Source organism: Montipora foliosa, chromosome 5 (genome assembly GCF_036669935.1).
Source record: "Montipora foliosa isolate CH-2021 chromosome 5, ASM3666993v2, whole genome shotgun sequence".
NCBI lineage: Eukaryota > Metazoa > Cnidaria > Anthozoa > Scleractinia > Acroporidae > Montipora > Montipora foliosa.
The window spans coordinates 17,585,936-17,608,664 of NC_090873.1; the positions used below are offsets into that span (position 1 = coordinate 17,585,936).

Consider the following 22,729-nt stretch of genomic DNA (forward strand, 5'->3'; position numbering starts at 1 on the left):
AGGGAACAGTTTCTTTCAAATGTCATCTCATGCAGGTGCACATGTATGCATAACTTATGAAAAAACAAAAGGAACTTTCCCTTGGGAACATCATCATACATGTACCTCCTTTGCTGGTCCAATTTTCTGTTAGATAAATCATACAACTGCAGCAATAAAATCAGTAAAATAAGTCTAAAATGTCGGAAATCCGCTCCTTTGTAGCAGCACTTCAGTGATTCAAATTTAGCCAAAATCCCATTCACTCACTGTAATTTGAGCCGTGTTTGCCCCCCCCCCCCCCCCCCACCCCCACACCAAAAAATGGCATCATTAACTCTGGAAAGGTCTATTGTGACAAATGGGATGATGGATAAGGAGAGGAAAGGGCCAGAGGGATAGTGCGGAGGCCTCCAAATTTCTGTACGTAATAAAAAGGAGGTTCTCCATATTTTTCTTTTTTGAGAGGAGGCAACAGCTTAATCTGCTCTTTGTGACCAATTTGTTTTTTCAGTAAATGAACTGGAGAACGAAGGCAGACTTGCTATTGAGGCTCCCACAACGCCTGTTACAGTGACACCTGACACATTTGATTTGGGTAAGAGGATTGCATTGATGGCATCACTATGTCAGTTTGTATGATCGGCTCTTACTGTAACAGGGCTTTAAATTGCGACCAATATAGTTGCATTTGCGACTGAATTTTTTCCCTTTGCGACTAAAATGTCAGGTAGGGTCATACCTCTTGTTGAACACTATATTTCATTGGCTTTATAGTGTCGTACTTCATATTGTTTTCTGTGCTAAATCCATTGTTATCTTTGTTTGTTCTATTGTTTGTTTGGCCAATCTTAAAGCCTGTTCAATGGCATACGATGCGACCCAAAATATCTGGAGAAGTTGCAAATTTGTGACTTGTTTTTCAAAACAAAATGGTTCTCAGTTGCCACTTTGCTGCTACTTTTGCTAAAATAAATAAAGAAATGAGAAAATTATTTTGTTTCTCCCTGTGAATTTTCTTTCACTCTGAATATAGCGTAATTGTAGCGTAATTTTGCTGCGATGTTACATGCACAACTCGTTACCTTTGATAGTTATCTTTTGTCATTTTCAGAGGTTTGTTTAAGCACAAGTATTGTGTGGTCATATTTTGTTTTGCTACACCGCTGACCACACAATGCAGCATGACGATTTTGCAACTAAAATGTGCAAAATTGCGACTAAATTTTCGTATGTTGTCGCAAAATTGCGAGTGGATTTTTTCGTTAATTTTTACGCCCTGTGTAATTTTCATAATTCTGCAGAATCTCACCTTCAAGCCTTAAGCACCAAACTCAAGGGTCTTATAAGAAGCTGGGACCCAGGTAGTAGCACCCATCTGCGCTGAGTACAGTACCTGCATTTGCTCAAAGGAGGTCTCAAGATCAAAAGCTAGACTTATAGGGATGCCTGCTTACTCTATCACAAGGTCCCTACTTTAATTAAATTAATTAATTAAAACTTATTGAAACCCCCGAAACTGTGTTTTGGCTTTCATCAGTCGATTGATTTCAGCGTCCGTGCTTGTGATTTCGGGTGAACTCTCAGCTTGGTGTCAGAAGTTTAACTGATGGAAGCCAAAACGCCATTCGTGCTTGAAGATGAGATTCCACAGTAATATTCACAGTAATAATTTTATTTCATAGAACATCATTAAAAATATTTTATTATATCTTTTAGAAAGTTTATTCCTCTTTAAAACAGCTTTCATGCATGATGATGTAGAGAAGTTTTTCTCTAATGTTTCAAATGCTTCTTTTTGTGCACTGGATAATAACAAAAAATTTGTCTATATCATCATGCATGAAAGCTGTTTTTACACTCTTCAGTGATCCCAAGTGGTGAACTTGCTAGTGCGACACGTTGCATTGATTCCTGGGAGTGAGTCTTTTTCTCTTTCTAATGCCAGACAATATCACTCATGAACTGGGAGTGTCCTAGCACTCCTGAGGAGTCAATGGGTAAAAAAAGGTCGGTTTATCCAGTGAACCAGGCTAACACAGGATCGTTGGGATGGCTAATCTGTTGGACTCCTTGATTCTTGGCATCTTTTGATTTGACTTGAGAAGTTTGATTGATGGAAGCCAAAATGTAGTGTAACTAGCCATTGGCACTTGAAAGTGATCCACATACATGTAATTATGGAAAAGGCAGTAAATTTCTTGCAAATAATATCTACCAATCCTTGTTTTGAGATACCATACGAAATCAGCTAACAAGAAGAACAAGGGATTATCCAGAACAATTCTTGGGACTTGTGCTCTTGCGCCCCCCCCCCCCCCCTCCCCCTCAAGATGTGTACACCTGTACCTTCCTTAATTCCGGCTTAACATTAGCAACTATGACAATAACTTAGGCTATCAGTAGTTAACTTGTTCCTCTCTTTAGGCAGGCAGGGAAAATCCCTGGTCCCGGCTGTTAATAACTGCCCTGATGGTATTTGTAGCTCAAGAGTAATTATTAAGGGAAGTCAGTCACAACTTTAAGATGTCCTTTAATAATTAATAAATGCACCCTTAGATGAGAATGAAGAACGTTCCATGGTGGAGCCTGCATCACTAGAAAATCCAAAAGTTAAAGAATTGCAAGATGTGAGTAATAAATTAAGTTGCTCATTGTGTTGATCTACTGACTATTCATTATTTACATACATTTAGATGTAGTAGACTTAAACGTCTTCAGTATTCTTGAATGCAAGGGTTCGTGTTTATTGTGAAGGTCAGAGTGCTCACTTGCTGGCGGCAGTGGCTTACCTTTGATAAAAAACTGATATACATGTGATGTAGGTTCTTTAACTTGAGTCCTGACACACATGCAGTTGTAATACTATTATCACCATGTGGTGTGCCATTCTCTTCATGTAATTTTTGATTTCTTAAAGGGGCACTCTCACGGTTTTTGAATCGAAACTTGAAAAATTCAAAACTTTTCAAGTTTGGTGAGGTGCAGACAATGTGGAGGCCACTGTCACGTTCAAAATTTTAAACACTCTACAAACAAATAGTGATTCAGTCTCCTCAAGAAAGCAAAGCAGTGCAGTCAAAGTACCAATACAGAATCTACAATAAAGATTCTTTACTTTTAAAACGTGAATTTATGAGAAATTTGACATACATGTATGGTGAAATTGAAGTGTAAGCCATTTCCCTGTTATAAACAAGGATCGAAGTCCATTGTTGTGGCTCATTACTAGCTACTAGTCACTTAAATGGCAGAGACCACCACATCAATGTTCAAGGATAAACGTTTACTATCTTTGCTCTAAAATGTGTATTTGGATATTTTGAAGAAGACCCACACTTACATAAGAGCAATTTGTTGCACGAATTTTAAAACCACAAGTTGTGAGTAAGACACTGCTGAATTTTTTCTCTGCTTACCATGTTTCAACTGCACCCTCTTTCAGCTTTGAAATGGCATGTTAATTTTGATAATAATTGTTTGGAATATTGCACAGAAAAAACTACTTTTGTTTGAGCGCTTGTTAACCGCTGACAATGTTTCCGGTCACACTTCACTGAATTCAGCTGAATAAAATGGCACTATTTTGTTTAGTTTCATTTTTGGACTCCACATTTTATATACATTTTATTTATTTCCAAAACCTATGTTAAGTCTATACTTAAACAGAAAAAGCAAAATATTAAAAGTCTGTTAAAATTTCTGCTTGTGAGAAATACTGTGCATGTCATCGATTGCATGACATTGCCCTTTTAATCCTTTTGCAAAATGCTTTAACTACATGGTAATAATAGTCATAATAATTATTGTGTTATTATGTTATTCAATTCTCTCCAGTTGTCGGGTGTTCTACTGGGTAATGTTTATTGTGTCTCAGCAACTCCCCGTAGCTTAGAGACACAACACTTCCCGCATCAGGTGAGCAGTTCCAAGGATGGCCGATACTTGTACACTTCCAAGGAAGTCAGGTACATCTAGCTTGCCAAACCAGGTCTTTTCACCTTTTGATATGCTTCCAAGAGCACCAATCACAATAGGTATTATTGTGACTTTCGAGGCTTCATGAATCCTTCTCATTTCAAATGCTAGTTCCTGGTACTTTTCAACCTTCTCCTCTTCAGTTCTGGTGATGTTCTGGTCTGCTGGCACAGCTATGTCAATAAGTGTCCATTTCTGTAAAATTTCCGTAGCCAAGCTGTTTCCGTGTTTTTCTGTCACAGTCAGCTTGAGCAATCTCCTTGTCCTCGTGTATTCGATGGTTATGGTCCATTGAAGAAACACAGCGCAGGTGTTCGTTGAATACAACCCACAGGTTTTACGCAGTTTGTTTTCGACTTCAGACAATTCAAAACCCGCCTTTGGGAATGTTGATGGTTTGGCATTTTGACAGTTTTTGTTTACCACCCAATCAAATTATTTAACCATTCTCTTGGGATTCCCATTGGGTCAGCCTGCTTTATAAACCTGCCTTTGCATGGAAAAATAATACTGTTTGTCCAAGCTGTGCCATCACTTTTCATATATATCATTGGCAATAATCCAGAAAAGGAAAAAGAGATCGGATAGTAAACTAACAGCCCAACAGAACACTATGCATAGAATACGATTCTCAATTTTCATGAATGTCTTATCAAACATTTCTTGGGCGCGATTGGGAAAAATGTGGACACAAAAAGCTCGGGCACGACAGCTCTGAGAAGGATAAGGCTCAATAGGCATGATTGGCACGGGAACGAAAGGCACGATTTAGACTGCAAGGACGGTTTTTTTTTGCAGTCAGTCAGAGTGGCATTGTATACAACACCTTTTGTCTTTAACCTTGCATCGAAGAGAAAACAACTGAATGGTAACGGTAAAATAATATGATTTATGTGCATGACTTTTTTGCCACGATCTTCGTCTATTTTTACATGTATTTTAATACGGAAATTAAGGCAATTAACCTGAGAGGTTTTTTCACAAAACAGACCGAAATTTTAAACCTGGCTTTCTTCTGACTCGGATCTTGTTTGCCTAGGTACTCTTCAATAAACAACCCTCTTTTACAGATGGCACAGGCCTTCTACAATATTTTCCCAAGTTTTTATGACCCTAACCTTATTATAAGTGCCAAAGTTGAGAGTTTTCTGATGTCACTCGAAATGTTACGCGAGTGGTAACCAACATCATGCGCAAGGCCATTCCTGAGCCATCTCCAAGACTCCTCTCCAGCTTCATCTGATATTTGTTGGACAAACGCACCATGTAGGGCTTTCTCCTTCCAGTTTTTAACTTTCTTGTCTTTCCTTCTCCTCTCATAGTCCTGCAGACTCTCTTCTTCAACAATCACTTGCTCCTTCAACGCAGCTTGAAGCATCGATTCCACTCTGTGCTCTCTCTTAGGTAGCTATGAAAGGATTTGCTCTCCCTTCTTACACACTCCTTGATGCCGATCAGTCCTCTTCCCCCTTCCTTTCTTGGCAGGTACAGCCTCGCAACATTTCTCCTGGTGTGCAGATAGCCATTCATTGCCAAGATCTTCCTAGTTCTTCTACCCTTGTTGGCTACCTCCTCCATTATCCAGTCCAAAATCACTGCATTGTAGCTTACTACACCTACAGCCCAGGTATTGATGCCATCGATCAAATTTCCTCCATTGAGTTTTGATCTACACAACTTCTTGACTCTTCTGATATACTGTGTTGTTATTATTATTATTATTATTATTATTATTGTTGTTGTTGTTGTTGTAAGGTTAGGAGCTGGTTTCTTCATCAGATAATTAGCAGCAATACTGCTTGATTGACCACAGGTTACTCACAGGTTTCATGTTGAACTTTATCATGCTCTTCAGTGAATCTTTTGCATTAATTAGTATTTTGGCGCACATCGCATGCAGGTCGATACACTGTAGATGTTTTGCAATGTAGTCGTTCAAAGAAGTGTTGTGATGGTCCAATTAAACACTGACTTTTAAATTAAATTTTAGGTCCTCCTAGACTGGGTTAATGATGAGTTATCAGAGCTACGAATTGTTCTCAGGAACATCACAGAGGATTTATATGATGGTCAAATTCTTGCTATTCTCATGGGTACAGTATTGCAAATAATTGTTGTCATGCCAGCTGGTTCAATTAAATTTTATTCTGATAATTAGAATTAAGTGAATCATGTACTTGATGCAATATTCTGTTGTGGTTTTTCTCAGAAAAACTTGCTGACATCAAACTTACTGAATTTGAGGAAGTCACCCAATCCGTGGAAAGCCAGGTAAACTAAATACCCCATTCACACCAACTGGGGTTTAAAAAAATGAAAAATCAGACACAGAAAAATGTAGGACAAACTTTTACATGAGATTCAGGTTAGTTTCAACAAATGCTTCGATCTGTAAAAACTTGTAGTCAACAAAAATCAAAACATGGTTATTGTTTGGTGTGAACAAGGCAGAAGACCAACACACAGTTAGTAATATTTTATTTGGTCACTGGTACATGCATCACCTGACTTTGAAGGACTTGTTAAGAAATCATACAGGTGCCACCAGTACTCCCTCACACCATGTAAACCTGTAAAGTTGTAGAGAATTTTAATGTACACATATTTTCATGTAAGACTGGTGTTTTTAACCCTGCTGTACCTCATAGTAAATGTTCTTTTAAACTAAAGCAAGGTAAACAATATGACAATTAAAAAAATCCTTTTTTGAAGATGTGTATACATTGTAAATATTGCAACTTTCAGAAACATTTGTTTAATTCTACCTTGACAGAAAGCCAAGTTGTCTGTTTTACTGGGACATGTGAACAAACTCTTAGATATTCCTGATCATCGAGCAAAATGGACAGCAAATCGTAAGTTATGAATGAAATAAATGTATTTGTTATACCTCATAACTGAAACACATTTTTCGATTGGACGAGAACGTGTCGTGTGTCATGGTTCAAAAGTCACTAACTCCCTAGGGCGTGCAAAACTCACTAACTCCCTAAGGAAACAAGGACTTAAACTTTAGACTTGCATGTGATCAGGTCGTGCACCTTTGAAACCGTGGCAAATTCTGTGTAAAAATTTGTGTTGTTTCATTTTGAGTTGGGAGGTATAGTAAAACACTTAGTTAATGACTCGCCCCATGGGAAAGAGTGAGTTTTGTTTCCCCGAGGTGAATTAAGTGCATAATACTGTATATTTGAAGTGTGGATTGAAGACAAAGAGTGAAGTGATCCTCGCACTTTACCTGGACAATTTGAGCAATTGTCTCTTATAGTCACCTGAAAAATTCAGGCAGCTCCAACGGGACTCGAACCCATGGCATCTGCAATACCAGTGCAATACCTATACGGTTGGAACCACCTGAATTTTTCAGGTGGCTATATAAGAAACAATTGGTCAAATTGTCCAGTTAAAGTGCGTCCAAGATCACTTGTCTCTTCGTACAATTAATAATATTGTAAATTACATCAACAAGACCACTATTTCAGTTTGACAGAAGGCAGCACATACATTGTAAAACACCCATCTTCTGGAAGCTCAACATAAATGAATATTATTATTAATTTATGAACGAATGATCTGTATTAACCCATTCCCTCCTGAGAGTGAGACTAATAGATTTCACTATGTCTATTAATTAACCCTTTGACGCCCGAACCAGCTTGAACTGGCCAGACATGATATTTCGCTCTAACGCCAGACAATTTTACTCATCAATGGGTAATCCCCAGGAGTCAATGGGTTAATCACTCACTGAAATGTCCCATTAACCCTTTGACACCCGAAATGGCCAGACTTGGTATTTTACCCTGCCTGATGCCAGACAATTTTTCTCGTCAATAGGGAACCCCCAGGAGTCAATGGGTTAAGCCAGACAATTTTACCCATCAATAATTGGGGGTGCTTTAGGGGTGACTGGGCCAACATCTAGATTCACTTAAAAAGCATGTCCCTTAGTCCATTCCCTTTTGAGAGTGATCAAGATGGATATCAGACCAAGTCGGACCCCAGGTGTATCAAAAACGCAGATCCCCAATAAACTCAGACCCTGTTATTGTACTTCCATAGCATTATGTAGTTCAGTTAATACCGTAAAAGTTCACATATAAGCCGCATCTGCAATTTGGAAGCTCGAATTTCGAAAAAAAAAATGGAGACAAAAAACTTTGAAGTTCCAATGAAGTTCTGTTAGTAAACAAACAAGGACCAGCAGACAACTACGGTTTCAAAACACTGACACCGTGGTTGTTACGAGCTTTCATTTCAATTAAGTCTTTCCATAGTGACCTTTCACTTGCTCCATGGAGTTGAATATTCGAAGGCGATTGAAATGACACCCACAAGTGCTTAGTAGCCAAGCTTTGAAATGTGGAGAGGAGTCTGGGCATTACAATGAAACGGTTGACCATTTACCTCGCGAGAACTGGCAAATGTCTTGGTATTTTCTCGCATGTGGCAAAAGATATGGGTCAAAGTGACCATAGCAAACTGCTTTGTGGAGGAATGGAGATTGCCTGTAGTTTGGTGTTCAGTAATATGTGAACGCTTCAGGATAGAAAAGGCTCCTTTAGGACCCGCGGCTCATGAAGAAGGCAATTATCAACAACAACATGCTTTCAGTTTGTTATAATACATGTATGTTTATTCAGTGACATCTTGAGGAGTTTTTATGAATATTAATTGAACCTTAGACAACTCCAACCTCAGGTGTTTGCATAGAGACGGCGGGTCTAATCTGCAGGCCGCAGGTCATTGTTTCACTAGTACAGAAAGTATCCTAAACATTCTTAAAAGCTAACCTTAGGCCTAATTAGGCCTAAAGAAACGTTTTTATGCCTAGGGTTAGCTTTTATGAATGTTTAGAATACTTTCTGTATTGGTGAAACCATGACCTGTGACCTGCGACCTGCAGATTAGACCTGCCGCCGTAGAGAAGCCGCACCCCCGATTTTTTATTTGACTTTTGAGAAAAAAGGTGCGGCTTATACATGGACTTTTACGGTAAATTATTATATTATAATTATATAATATTACAACTGTATCCTGTGAAATTGCACAGAAAATCGCCTGATACTTAGCCGATGAGGCCGTAGGCGGGGTGGGCTAAAATCAGGCGATACTCCACAAGATTGAGCAGGATAATTGTTTTATTATTCAACACATTGATGACAAAGCCAATTTTCTACGTTTATAGGAAAGAAAAGCTGCAAAAACTACCATTTTTCTCCGCAACACACAAAATTATGTTTATTGCAGGATATACAACCAATATTGAGTGCGCTATGACCATATTTGGACATTGTCACAATGTGTTGCATAATTAAAATAATGTATAATGAATGTTTGACATTAAATCTGGTCACTGTACCATGACAAGTATCACGCAACACACATAACTGTTTCATAACAGTCTGTCACTGTTTCCTCAGTTGTCTAGCCATCAGTGACATCTGTGCCGGTATATGTTTTTCAAATAATTAGAATAGTATGTATACTCTCATTGGTCAATAGCTGTGTTAAGATGAGAATATATAAACACAGCTGTGACATCACACAAATTTTGATTGGTTATGTGTTGTCAGACACGTGCTTTGATTGGCTGGTAGGAAATATGAGCGTGTATCAAGAAAATCTGCTTCAATCAAGAAGTAAAAAAACCAGCATTTTCCTTGATTTGTCGAATTATTTTTTCAAAATATTTTATAAAAGCGATAACGGACTTTTTTCTGCATTTATGTAGCCTCATCTTAACACTCGGGGAGTTCGGAGAATTCTTAACAGTTATGCAAACCCCTGACTTGCATAACTGTCTGAAATTCTCCCAACTCCCCTTCGTGTTTAGATGAGGATATGTACCGGTAATTATGGAAAAAGTCCTCTATTGCTCAAGTCTTGCTTGATAAAGTTCATTATTTTATAGTTTTCATTGTTGTACATATACACTGTTACACGTTTTACACGTTTTTCACTTAGCAAATTGTAACCTGCTTACAGTTTTCTATTCCTATTCTGATTTTAGTGATTCATGACAAGAACATAGTGGCCATTCTACATTTGCTTACTGCCCTTGCTCGTCATTTTGATTGTCCTCAAAAGCTGCCAAATGGAGTTAATATTAACATGGTTGTTGTGCAGAAGAAAGGAGGAATCTTACTTCCTCAGAAAGTTATTGAAGAAATCACAGCAACATCTGAGGGAGAAGCGTAAGTTGATATCAATAATATTTACTTAAAACAAACACCCAGATACTCAAACTGGTTTATGTAACATTGCTAAAACACACTCAGAACGAGCTAAAAGATAAGAGATTACATTTCTGGCCGACTTTTTTAGTGACACATACTTAGTCTACTACATTTCTCTTGTTATCCTCTTGGGAGTAATTACATGTAACACTAACCTTACCGGTATTCATATCAATATCCAATTTTATGTATATCTCATCAATAAAGATTTGCTAATGCAAAGACAGGCAAAAATTAACGATAAAAACCGACGTTTCGTTGTCTTCATGACGCAATTGTCAAGGAGAAGTAAAAATTACAAAGTTTCCGGGGAGGTGTAACAAGAAATTAGCATAACGTGGTGGTTTTTTTTTTTTTTTTTTTAACAGCTTTGTTGGGTACTACTCCTGCAACGTACAATATAAATTAATAATACAACACAAGGGGAAAAAATGATAATAATAATAATAATAATAATAATAATGATAAAGAAAAGAAATTAAGAAAAGAAAAGAAGCAACACCCAAAAGGGCTAAGTGAAACGCTCCTAGATTAAGACCTCGGTTAAAATCAAATAAAATGAATACTCAAACATTCAACAAAAAGTAAAATAAATTACGAGTGTCATAGGCACGCAGGGACTAGAGTCCACGTGCAGGGGTGATTGTCAATGATTTCATATACTCGCAACAGGTGAGTGCTCATTAATTTACGAACAAAACGTTGAAAGGCAGTAGGCGAGCAAAAACTGGTTGGAGGTGCTAGCTTACAAACATAGTTCCATAGTTTAACTATTCTATTTAAATACGAGGCCTGAAAAGTTGATGTTTTGCAAAAAGGAGTGCGAAGATTAAAGGAGTTACTTAGTCTTGTACGACCATGGGAAACAAAGGATACATAATTCAAAACATCTAAATCGGTACTACAGTAAAGGCATTTATAAAAAAAGATCAAATCCTTAAGTTCACGATCTAGAGGAAGTGGGAGTAAGTCTTGCAAAGTTAGCCACTTTTTGTACGACGTCTCGCCTCTGCATGTGCGTGAAATCCGCCTGCTTGCGCGTCTCTGCACCTGTTCCACCTTAGCGTTCAGTGTGACGTACTGTAAGCAGGCGACCAGACTTGGGTGGCGTAGCACAGCTGTGACTTGACCAAAGACAAATAAAGTGAGTGCCTAACAGAGACGCCAATAAGCAGGGGACAAGGACGTTTAAGCAAACCAAGAAGCTTGTTTGCTTTCATAGTGATAGTGTGGATGCGTGAGTCCCAAGAAGGCGTACTAGTTATGATTACGCCAAGATCTTTTTCTTCTGAAACGCGTGTCAGGGCTGTGCCATCAAGGGTGTAGTCAAAAGCAATCGGAGTCTTTTTCCTAGTCACAGTTAGTACTTTACATTTGGACGTATTAAAGCTAATATTATTGCGCTGCGACCAGACGTGCATATTAGAGAGAGTGTCTTGTATGAGGTGACAGTGTTCTGCAGGCGAAACATTTCGATATAGCTTGGTGTCATTGCGTAGAGTGCAACCTTCACGCCAGAAGTAGCGTTGTCCGGGAGATCATTTATGAACAAGAGGGGGCCTAAAATGCTCCCCTGCGGAACGTCAGAGGTTACAGGAGACCAATGAGAAGCGGCACCCTCAAGAACCACTCTTTGTTTACCCTCAGAAGCTAATTATATAAATACTTTTGCGCGAATTGAATCGCTTTGCACGTTCAGAGTGGTTTTAGGTCTCTGATGAAAAGCATTTCATTGACCAAACAATCGCACTTATTTCTACACTTTTTCAGAATGCTAAAACGCCTCAGTAGGTCTTTCGGGACTTCGCCGTGCTGTTCATGTTATTGTTTATATACTGAAGATGCCTTTTGTTTATGTCCATCCACACGTGTGTGTAAGTGTCCGCGTGTATAGCCCACATAAACCCGCATCACACAGGTCACATTAAAAACGATAAACGATGCGTTGTTGGTTGACGATCTGTGGCTTGGTTTCGCATACTTTAAGATCTTGGTCAATTTTTGCGGCTAACGAATACTGGTTGGACAGTTGTCTGCACCTTTATGCTGAGATTCTTGAGCTCTTTCTTAACATAATTTGCCGATTCCTGGTCTTTAAACGGTATGACCACACGAACAATGGCTCTTGGTTCTTTGGGCGTCTGTGAGGGCTGCTTATCAACGATTCTTGATTGTAAGAAAGTATTAATGGTGGAATTTATCAAGCGTTCCGGGTATTTAAGGTGTACGAAAACTCTCTTTCAGTAAGCTCCGTTTGTAGCATCGTTTATCGTTTTCAATGTGACCTGTGTGATGTGGGATATGTGGGCAATACGCGCGGACACTTACACACACGTGTGGATGAACATAAACAAAAGGCATCTTCAGTATATAAACAATTCCACGAACAGCACGGCGAAGTCCCGAAAGACCTACTGAGGCGTTTTAGCATTCTGAAAAAATGTAGAAATAAGTTCGATTGTTTGGTGAAGGAAATGCTTTTCATCAGAGACCTAAAACCCACTCTGAACGTGCAAAGCGATTCAATTTGCGCAAAAGTATTTATATAATTAACCTCGCCGCAAACTTTGTAATTTTTACTTCTCCTTGACAATGGGGTCATGAAGACACCGAAACGTTGGTTTTTATCGTTAATTTTTGCCTGTCTATGTACATCTCCCATCTAAAACTCAAATTGGATCATAAAAATGGCCACTAATCCATCCATAGGGAACCTCTTGGAGAACTTGGAGCTTTTCGTAACTTTTAAATTGAATATTTATTCTGTGATCACACGTATAAGAATATACAGTAGTTGACAAACTTTCCATAAAACTGGCTGCTGTAACTGTCAGTTCCAGCTGACTGAAAAGGATCACACAGACCTGATTTCATGATGAGTTAGAAAATGAGTTGAACATGACAGAAAGAGCATGCATTTAACAGCCAATACAGCACTACCCAAACGTTCACTATCTTTTTTTTCTTAATTATTTGGCATTACACTTGAATAAACTTCTGTCTCCTTAATCTTATCAGACATTTGCTTTTTTGTATTTCAGTGCAGAGAATGGCAAGCCTGGTAATGATTAAAATCTTACTTTTCTGTTTGGCAATGGTAGCTCTGCTTTTTTCCTTGGGAGTCTTACAGTAGAACTGTTAAGTTGGTGCAAATTTCCCAAAGGAGAAGGAACATTTCCACGTTTCCATGCAGTCACTTATATAAAGTAATGACGAAAAATAATAATACTGCAGCCTTTGGGCCATGTATAATCACATGAATTAATCAACCAACTACATGTATTTAATATTGAACATTAGGTGTTGCCGACTGTTCACATCAGTGGCTTTCTTTATAAGGACAGGCCACCCACAAACAAAAAAACTAACCATGTCCTCAAAATGATCAGCCATCTTGCCTGTTTGTAGCTGCTTTCAATGCAGGTTGTTGATATTTCACCTCACTGTTAAGTTCAAATGTGTTGGTGTATTTTCTGAATCAATTCCGCCACATTACATGTAGGTATTGGCCTTTCCGAAATTCAGCAGGGAACTGGGGCGAGTTTCAAGTTTTAACTAATCGATAAACTGACACTACCACATGAAAGATCATGTTGAGATTGGTCATTTGGCCAAGTATGGTGAATTTAAGGTGAACAGAGACCAAGTTATGGACCTTGAAACATGGTTCAAAATCCATACAAACGTCTCTAATTTTGACAAAGCGTCTCCCAAAACCATATAAACTCTAATTTTTTTTTTTAATCAGTTTAGTGACAACTGTAAAATCCCGTCATGTACCTACAATTTGAAAGAAGCTGCGATGAAAATGGCTATGTTTGCCCGTTTTAAAGAGTATCGCGGAAATCATAAAAATTTTAAGAGTTTATATGGTTTTGGGGGGACGCTGGATCAAAATTAGAGATGCCTTTATGGATTTTGAACCATGTTTCAAGGTCCATAACTTGGTCTCTGTTCACCCTAAAAGCACCATACTTGGCCAAATGACCAATCTCAACATGATCGTTCACGTGGTAGTGTCAGTTTATCGATTAGTTAAAACTTGAAACTCGCCCCAGTTCCCTGCTGAATTTCGGAAAGGCCAATTGCAAACCTCAATTACTTTCGTGAATTGTTTCTTAGTTCTTGTTTGCCTTAGGTAATAGATATAGTTAACAGTCCAAGGTTACTCGAAAATATTGGGGGGGAGGGCAACAGCCAGTATGAATCAAAATTTAAGAAATGTTTTCTGGCTAAAAATATTAAGGACGGTGCCTACTACTTCAAAGGCGTTTTTCAACTTTTAATGAATATGCGGGAAAATCAGATCTTAACAAGTGTTGTGGGTCAAAAAAAAAAGGTAAAGTCTCTGTTATGAGCCTGAAGGCCCATTAAGGCCGGCGCTTATCTCCGGTTTTCCTAGCATGAAGCGACTAGGAGTATTTGTGCATCCCCCTGGATGGGATGCTCTTCAATCGCAGGGTTACCCCCAGCATTAAATTCGCCGGTACCCATTTATACACCTGGGTGGAGAGAAGCACGGTGAGAGTAAAGTGTCTTGCCCAAAAACACAACACAATGTCCCCGGCCAGGCCCCGAACCCGGACAACTCGATCCGGAGTCAAGCACACTAACCATGAGGCCACCGTGCTGTTTTCCAAATTGAAGCTTAATTATGAGGCGTTTTTCAACTTTTAATGAATATGCGGGAAAAGCGTATCTTAACAAGTGTTATTTAAATCCAAAAAGAAAATTATGGGTTACACACATTTTTCAAAGATAATTAATTAACAATTATTGATCTCCTCGCCACTGACAAATCACGATATTTTGCTCAACCTCGTCCAATAATTGTTAAATATTTGTAAAAAGCAATGTATGGCGCTGTTTTACAAATTGAACCTAAGTTATTTGTGAAAAATGAGTGTTTACCCCGATTTATATTTTTGGATACCAAGGGCACTTGCTAAGTTCTGCTTTCTCCCCCTACACTGTAAACCACGCGAAAATATCCCTGTATTGGTCAGGACCGCCCATAGGAAACCCGAGTATCTCGAGATGCACAGAACATGTGCACAATAATAATAGTAGGCACCTTCCTTAAAAGATGCAAGCTTTCCACCGCCTGAATATTGAATATTTCAAACCTTAACAGATTTTAATTTACATTTGAAGCCTACATAAACTGAAGGTTCAAGTACTTATAATAGATGAAGGGGTTTAGTTTGTTGGTAGGGAACTGAAACACAGAAATGGGTTTATTAACTGAGTTGATGTGTTAAATTGACCACCATAGAGAAATAGCTGCAACTTTGAGGATTAGCCCTTCGTTGTAGGGTTAGCCCTTCGCTCTGACAAAGAGCAAACGCTTGAAATGTCACAGTTCATGTACAATGTACTTGGCCTTGGTATTGTTTGATTTGATTAATTTCATCATGTAGAAGTACATATTCACGATGCTGGGCACTTATGTTACAATACAACATCAATTATGTCAAATTGTCACATTGTTTCTAGTGTTCTTACCACAGTCATTTAAACTCCATCTTTTTAATAGCAAAATAAAAGCTATTGGTCCTGTTTTATGCTGCGCAGAGAGGAAAAAATACCAACCCCCACTCAAAAGGGAAATTAATTGCTTATCTTTGAAAATAAGTGTTGTTTTTCTTGCTATCTCTGTTGTCTTATGTTTTATTTTTCTTCTTTTTGAAACCATGTTCATATCTTTTAGCTTCACTCTTATATTCTTTTTATTGAATCTAAGTATTTTATTGTGCAGTATATTGCATTGCACTGTATTGTATTGTCATTATTCTCTTTGATTTTTAGAAAGAGATGCCTTTGATGCACTGTTTGATAATGCTCCTGAGAAGCTCAATGTTGTGAAAAAGGTAACTAAAAACATCAATATCACTGGTCAGGTTTCCAAGTCGCACAATTCAACCAAATAGTGCTAACACTGCAAAAACAGTCACTTGTTTGAACGGGACGTCCTATTTGCGATCCGGGGGCATGTTGAAGTTTCGAGTTGATTGGCGCACCATAGTTGAGTATCTTCTTGGAACAAAACCCTTGCGGGAATGGTCCTTCGATCCTTTTCCGCCATCTTATATGTTAAACTCGTCCCAGTCTTCTCTTAACTGCGAATCTTAAATGGTGGCCTCGCACCAAGAAAAGAAAACGATATCAAAACGACCCTCAAGAAAGTACTAATAACAGCAGGATTTAAAGGTTTTTCTCCACATTCTAGTTGAATTTCCTTCTGCCATTGTTCTTGACTTACACAACAATCTGTGGACAACTCAAAAACCCCAGCTCTCAACCAGAGTTAAACGCTTCAAGGTCATGTGATTTTGCACGTACTAAATCATAGGTTGGTCATTTCGATATGCTCTAGGAAATTTTTGTAATGTATTTACAATGAAAACTGTTATTACTTTTCTTATCTATTTATTTATTTATTTGTCTGTGTGTGTGCTGGTGATGCTGGTAATTCTTGAAAATCTGGAAAAATCTATTTTTTGAGGAGAGGGGAAAACCTGAGTACCCGGAGAAAAACCTCTCGGAACAGAGAAAAAAACCAACCAACTCAGCCCGCATATGACGAGTGATGACGAGTACTTTCGGTGACCACTGCGCCATCCCTACTCCCGTAAAATACCGTATAAGAAAAAGGGAAAACGTAACGGTATGTTTTGCGCGTTTCGAAGCAGCAAGGATAATAAAAAAATGTTTAAAATAGCATTTTAGCGGATATTTGACAATTTTAATGTGAATCTCCGTAAAAACGAAGGATTTCTAACTTATATTCCATATATTCCTATTCCGGAATACGATCAATCGAACGCACCCCGAGTGTCGTAAAACCAAAACCAAAGTAATTACTTTGGCAAATCAGGAAGGACGGAGACAATCCAGTAAACCAATCAAAACTCGAAATAATTACACGTAGGCAACACAAAGCGCGGGAAAATGTGCACGCGCGAGCCACGATTGGTTTTGGTTTAACTTCTGATTGGTTGAAAAAGTGGCGCGAGAACTTTGAACCAATCACTGCGTGAAGTAATGCAAAACCAAAGGAATTCGCTAATTACTTTCGACACTCAATAGACCTTATTCACGATAGCCGCCATGTTGGATTTGCTATTATCATGCAAATTAGCTACACACTTCTGAGGGGGCAAACAACACAAGTTCGAGAGGTTATAACGAACATCTTAGCCACACATGATTTGTTTCATGTTCATTGAATGTTTATCACCTAAGTAGTAAAATAGAATGCTTACACAAGTTACTTCGATTTTTTTTACTGAAAAATTAGCAGATAACGAAGTAGAAAGTCAAAATGTCGGAGGCAATCAAAAGATATAAAATTATTATAAAAGGTACTTTATTCTAAATTCTAAAATGTACTTTTAGCAATGTTAATTCAATATTTCGACGAAACGATTTTCCGCAATTTGCCTTTATTCCAATGTTTGCCCCCCAGCATAACACATGACTAATTTGCATGACAATTTGAAAACCAACATGGCCGCTATCGTGAATAAGGGCTATTGAAAACCTCTCTAAAATGAGGTGGTTTATTTGGCTGCTTAATGCACGCAAAAATAGCAAAGCAAGACAAACATAGGACTGCTACAGGGTGGCCTCGGCCGCTTAATAGAGGTGGCCATCTAATACAGTTAACAAATACAGCGTTTGTAGGAGCGAAAAATCGGGACTTTGAAAACTGGTCGCTTAATGCAGGTTCGACTGTGTAATCAAAAAATTAATTAAACACAATTTATGCATGAGTTTACGGCCCAATGCAACCGTTTTTCAGTAAACAGAACAAGTAGACTTTCATAGTATCTTTTAAGAGTAAGAATCTCCCCAACTTTCATTTCATGTTTATTCTGCAGTTCTAACACATAGAGTTTTGCATTAATTTTAAAATCAATAATTATAACAATAATAACGATAACTTGATGATATTATATTGATAACCGGATTTACACATTTCTCTCCAAAATGCCACAGTTATGCTTTGTCAGTTTCAGCAACCTTTTATTTATGTACTGAATGTCTGGTTAAGACGCAAAGATGGGGATATCTCAAAACATTTTACTTTATTATTGTTGTACTTCACAACGATGAATAACAGCAACCTTTTTTACGACGTTACCGTACCATGGTACAAGAATTACTGATTATTCTTTTTTTGTTTGCTTTAGTCCTTGCAGGGTTTTGTAAACAAGCACCTCAGTAAACTGAGTCTGGAGGTTACTGATCTCGATTCCCAGGTATTCAACAATGAAAAAGCGAACTGTTGCAATTAAATGGGGAGATTTATCATATGGCCCTTATGCATTAGCGCGAGAAGGGCCGGAAAAAGCCGTACGGCCATGTTAGGAACATGCACTGCTCTGTGCGATGCGATTTTAGAGGATTTCGTCGCTTCTAAACATCCAAGTTATTTATGTACAGCCAAAAAATCAATCAATCAATCAATCAATCAACAAGTCAGTATATTGAAATTGAAAATGACACCATACAGTCCTAACAAATACTATTCAAACACATAAAAATACAGCAAAAACGAAAATAGAAATCATGAAATTAATTAATTACATGTACAAAACTAACATGATACCAAACGTGGTTTAATACTGCATAAAATAAGTAAATTTACAATTCCTGAGAAGATACCTTACATAATAGAAATATTACCTGAACTAAGTAAGGGACAAGAGGTAATTGAAAATTTTAGAGCGTAAATCAACATTCGTCTCCTCAATTTCAATGATTTTTAATAGTCGTTTTGGCAATATCTTTTTTGTTAACATTAAAAATACTTAGCAGTAAGGAGCTGTTGGTGTGTATTTTCTTCTCGGGTGATTTTTTCGATTGCTTCCGTAGTTCCTTGATTCTTTGTTTCCCGGGCAAGACTCCAATCGATATTCTCTCCTTGAGGACTGTTTTTTCTTTCCTAGCAAGACTCAAATCAATATTTTTCCCTTGAGTTTAGTTCCATGATGGCGTGTATCTTATTTTTATGCTGGGACTCCTTGAAGGATTCTTTGTACCACTCTATCAGTTTCACGTCACACCATCTAACAAAGATCAAAAGGTGAGTTTGGCAAAGTTTTCTATAACCACAGAAAGGTGCGATTATCGCTATATACATGTAGCACAACAATAAAATACGAGTTTTGACTTACGATTGTTCCGATTATACGATTCTACCGATTTTTATTCTCCGATTCGTCCGATTATACGCAAAAGACCACACAAATTTTCTCGTTCTGAAAAGAGTTGCGCCTGAACGAACATAATTTCTATAGCATCTTGCGGTAAAATTATAGAATCGGAGCATGATTTCTAAACAACTGGTACAAGCTTTTAGGTCAAGAAGAATTTGGTTACCTGGTAAATGGCTCCAAAAGTTGGCTGATAGTAAAGACACAAGATCTTGCTGACGAGGCCGAGTTGGTGATTGGAAAGGAAGTCAGAATAAGAACGGAAGGTCAACGACACTTCGGTTATTGAATCCCAGAAACAGGGTTTTCGTTTCAGGCTGGAGGCCGGATGTTTCGTCCGGTTATTTCCCATTCCATGTCCAGTACTTTGATGCCAATATTTGAGGCGTTCCCTTTATTTCTTATAATTTTTTTACTTACTTTCTAAAGAAAATTTGAGTGAACTCCTGCCTTGTCTGGGAAACCAGAAACATCGGAAACAGCGTTTCTTAGTGTAGTGTTTGACCCCAAGGTAGCTCGCGCCTTGCGGCGCCAAAAAACTGTCGAAAACCTTGCAGGAATACAAAGACCAATATTGTACTGGAAAAGTCCAGGGATGGAGGGAAAACATCGAGTTGTAGGCTGAAATCGCAGAGTCAACTTCATGCTGCCTACATTGCCTTCACAAAGGGCTACAAATTGAAATGTGCATATTTTATGTAAACAATTGACTCTTTTGATAATTCTGTGGAACCGATTGATGAAGCGATCAACAATAATTCCCTTCCAGTTCTCTTTGGCCGGACGGAACCGCTCTCTGGTGAGTTACGAGAACTATTCACCCTACCTCCAGCACAAGGGGCTTTGGGTATACCAGACCTGAAAGCTGAAGCCCCACAGCAAAACGCTGCCTTAAAGTTAATAACAACACCGCACGTAGCAGCTATACGAAGGCAGAGCACCTTTATGCCAGAGGGTGAGCAAATTGTGGAAGGCCTGAAATGACAACACCAGGCACTGAAGTCAGTGGCAGCGAAATTAAGAAGAAAGGCCATTGATGCATCTCTCACAGCGGACTTGGGAAGGTCAACAGTGCAAACAAGGGACAAGGTTGCAAGCTCGTGGCTCTTTGAATAAGAAACAATTCAGGGACTTGCTGCGCTTTCGTTACAATCTGCAGCTGATTTGCCGAGCCATTGCGCATGTGGAGATCGATTCTCAGTTAACCCACAGGCAACCCTAAGAATAGGAGAGTGCGTGACAGTTGTAACGGCCGATTCAACTGGTCGAGGAAAATCCATAAAAACTTCAAATCGCGATGTTTCTTTTCGAAAATTCATTTTATGGACAGCCAGATAAATAAAGTTCACTCACCCTGAGTGATTGGATGGGTTTTTTGGGACGCTGCGATTTCCCTTTCAGATCCGTTGCGTCGTCACATACAATCCAAAATTACATTGTTCGACGGTCAAGAACCCCTTTTCACAAGATTGTAGACTTTTTAGATGACTTCAGTGTTCATGCAAGGAATGCGGACATTTTAAAATTAATTTAGTTTTTATAACGATTTTTAGTGTAGTTTTTGGTTTTGAAGTAGACCGTGTGTTTTATTTAGTTCTGTAGAGTTTTGTCAATTTTAAAATTAAGTTTGACATCCCGTTTTATTAGCCAATCGAACACTTCAGTCGTAAAATAGATAAAATCGGAGACTTAAATCGTAAAATAGGTAAAAATGATAGTGTTAAATCGGAGAATACAACCCCTAATATAAATCGGTATATACTATTCTACGATTTAGCCATAATTGCTGTATCTCTCTCTCTCTCTCCCTCCCTCTCCCTCCCTCCCTCTCCAAAGTTTATGCTGCTCTTTAGATGGTTGATGAAGAAAGCCTCGAGGAAGACAAGAGCTCCTTTTAACTCCGATTCTCTATGACTGGCTTTGGCTATTCAAATTAGGTGTCAATTTAAGTGACATACGAGTACAGCGAGACCCTGAACTTGCCTCTCTCCAGCTCCTGATGTTCAGTTGTTTAACAAGAAGTTTTCTTTAAAATCAACAGCTCCATAATGTCGCTTTGGCCCTTGATCTGATGCGAGACAGTGGAATGAGGTTTCAAGCCAAACCTGAAGGTGGGCATTGACTTTACCATCTCAGCACAATATCTTTTGCTATTTAGCATGTCGATTTATCCGTAAATTCCAATTTGATTTTCTTTTAGATATTGTTCAAAAGGACCTTAAATCAACACTTAGAATCCTTTACAGTTTGTTCCAGAAGTTCAAGAGTGTTAAATAGCTAACAAATTTCCGCATGTGGAATGTATTGTAGTAAACCTGAGGGGCAATAAGTGCTCCTACATTAACCTGCAAATACTCGAGAGCGGCTCATTTCATGAATTATAAGGCTGACAAAAATAGTGACACTATTTCTATGCAAAAGATTTACTTGAGACTTAAGTCGCTTTCCATTTGACAGAACTGGCCGGGCAGACCGGGAATTTGGAAGGACTAACTCTACCATGCCTTCAAATTAACACGCTTCGAGGATGATATATATGCGAAGGGTTATCATGCAAGTGTTCCTTAAATTGTCGCATTTTCATTGCAAACTGACGGGTGTGGCTGGCCATTTCTGACAAAAACAAAGCGCCCTTAGTTAATAACTGAAGGTTGTAGAATTCGTCTATTGGTCAGTTGCCAAAACCTTTGCTATTACATGTGCAAACCATACAATAGAAAGTTCTGTGTTAAAGCCTTGGCACACAGCGTAGAACCTGTTCTACACTAATATTTTGATAAGAGAAATTGTTAATAAAAAGTATATTTCTATGGACTTGCATCCTTGTTTTGTGAGAACTATGCGGTGTGTGGTTAAAATAAAAAACACTGTTTGGTAGGGACGTTGATGCATGGCGCCGTTACGATACGAAATTTCTCTGGCATTTTGTTTCGTAATTTTGCGGAGTTTACATGGAAACTGGAAGATCGTAACAACAGGAAGATTCTAGACTGCCAGACAATTTTTGATTTGCTTACAGATAGAAGTAGTTTGGCAGTATGGTTCATAACCGGTAACTAGACGCTCTGTGAGCCTAAACTGGGTTGCCTCTGGTACATGTTACACAAAAACAGAGGGCACGGAGTTGGGTGGTATTGAAGGCACTGCAACGGGATTTTCCCCGGAGTAATGGCGAAAATAAAAAATCGAAAAAAAGAAAAAAGCCTAGGAATCCAATAGGTACTCCTGGTAACTCCTACAACGGAAGAAGCAGGCAAGGGGATCGAGTTCGACTGCGGCATATTTCTCATCATCCCCAGATCTGCTCAGTCT

The 22,729-nt window shown here is 38.5% G+C and overlaps 1 protein-coding gene and 1 pseudogene across 1 annotated transcript in view; one reads left to right on the forward strand and one right to left on the reverse strand.

Moving 5' to 3' along the window:
* Positions 1-22,229, forward strand: part of LOC138003711 (beta-parvin-like) — a 25,208-nt gene extending 2,979 nt beyond the window's left edge. Inside the window, exons 2-13 of the mRNA XM_068849916.1 lie at positions 494-577; positions 2,539-2,609; positions 5,948-6,050; positions 6,167-6,228; positions 6,731-6,812; positions 9,971-10,154; positions 13,238-13,257; positions 16,005-16,066; positions 18,392-18,460; positions 19,186-19,287; positions 21,459-21,528; positions 21,618-22,229. Of these exons, the coding sequence (XP_068706017.1) occupies positions 494-577; positions 2,539-2,609; positions 5,948-6,050; positions 6,167-6,228; positions 6,731-6,812; positions 9,971-10,154; positions 13,238-13,257; positions 16,005-16,066; positions 18,392-18,460; positions 19,186-19,287; positions 21,459-21,528; positions 21,618-21,694 (986 nt within the window). The 3' untranslated portion in view covers positions 21,695-22,229. The remainder of the gene's footprint in view (positions 1-493; positions 578-2,538; positions 2,610-5,947; positions 6,051-6,166; positions 6,229-6,730; positions 6,813-9,970; positions 10,155-13,237; positions 13,258-16,004; positions 16,067-18,391; positions 18,461-19,185; positions 19,288-21,458; positions 21,529-21,617) is intronic.
* Positions 11,734-13,070, reverse strand: LOC138004315 (uncharacterized; annotated as a pseudogene).
* Positions 22,230-22,729: the final 500 nt, after the last annotated feature.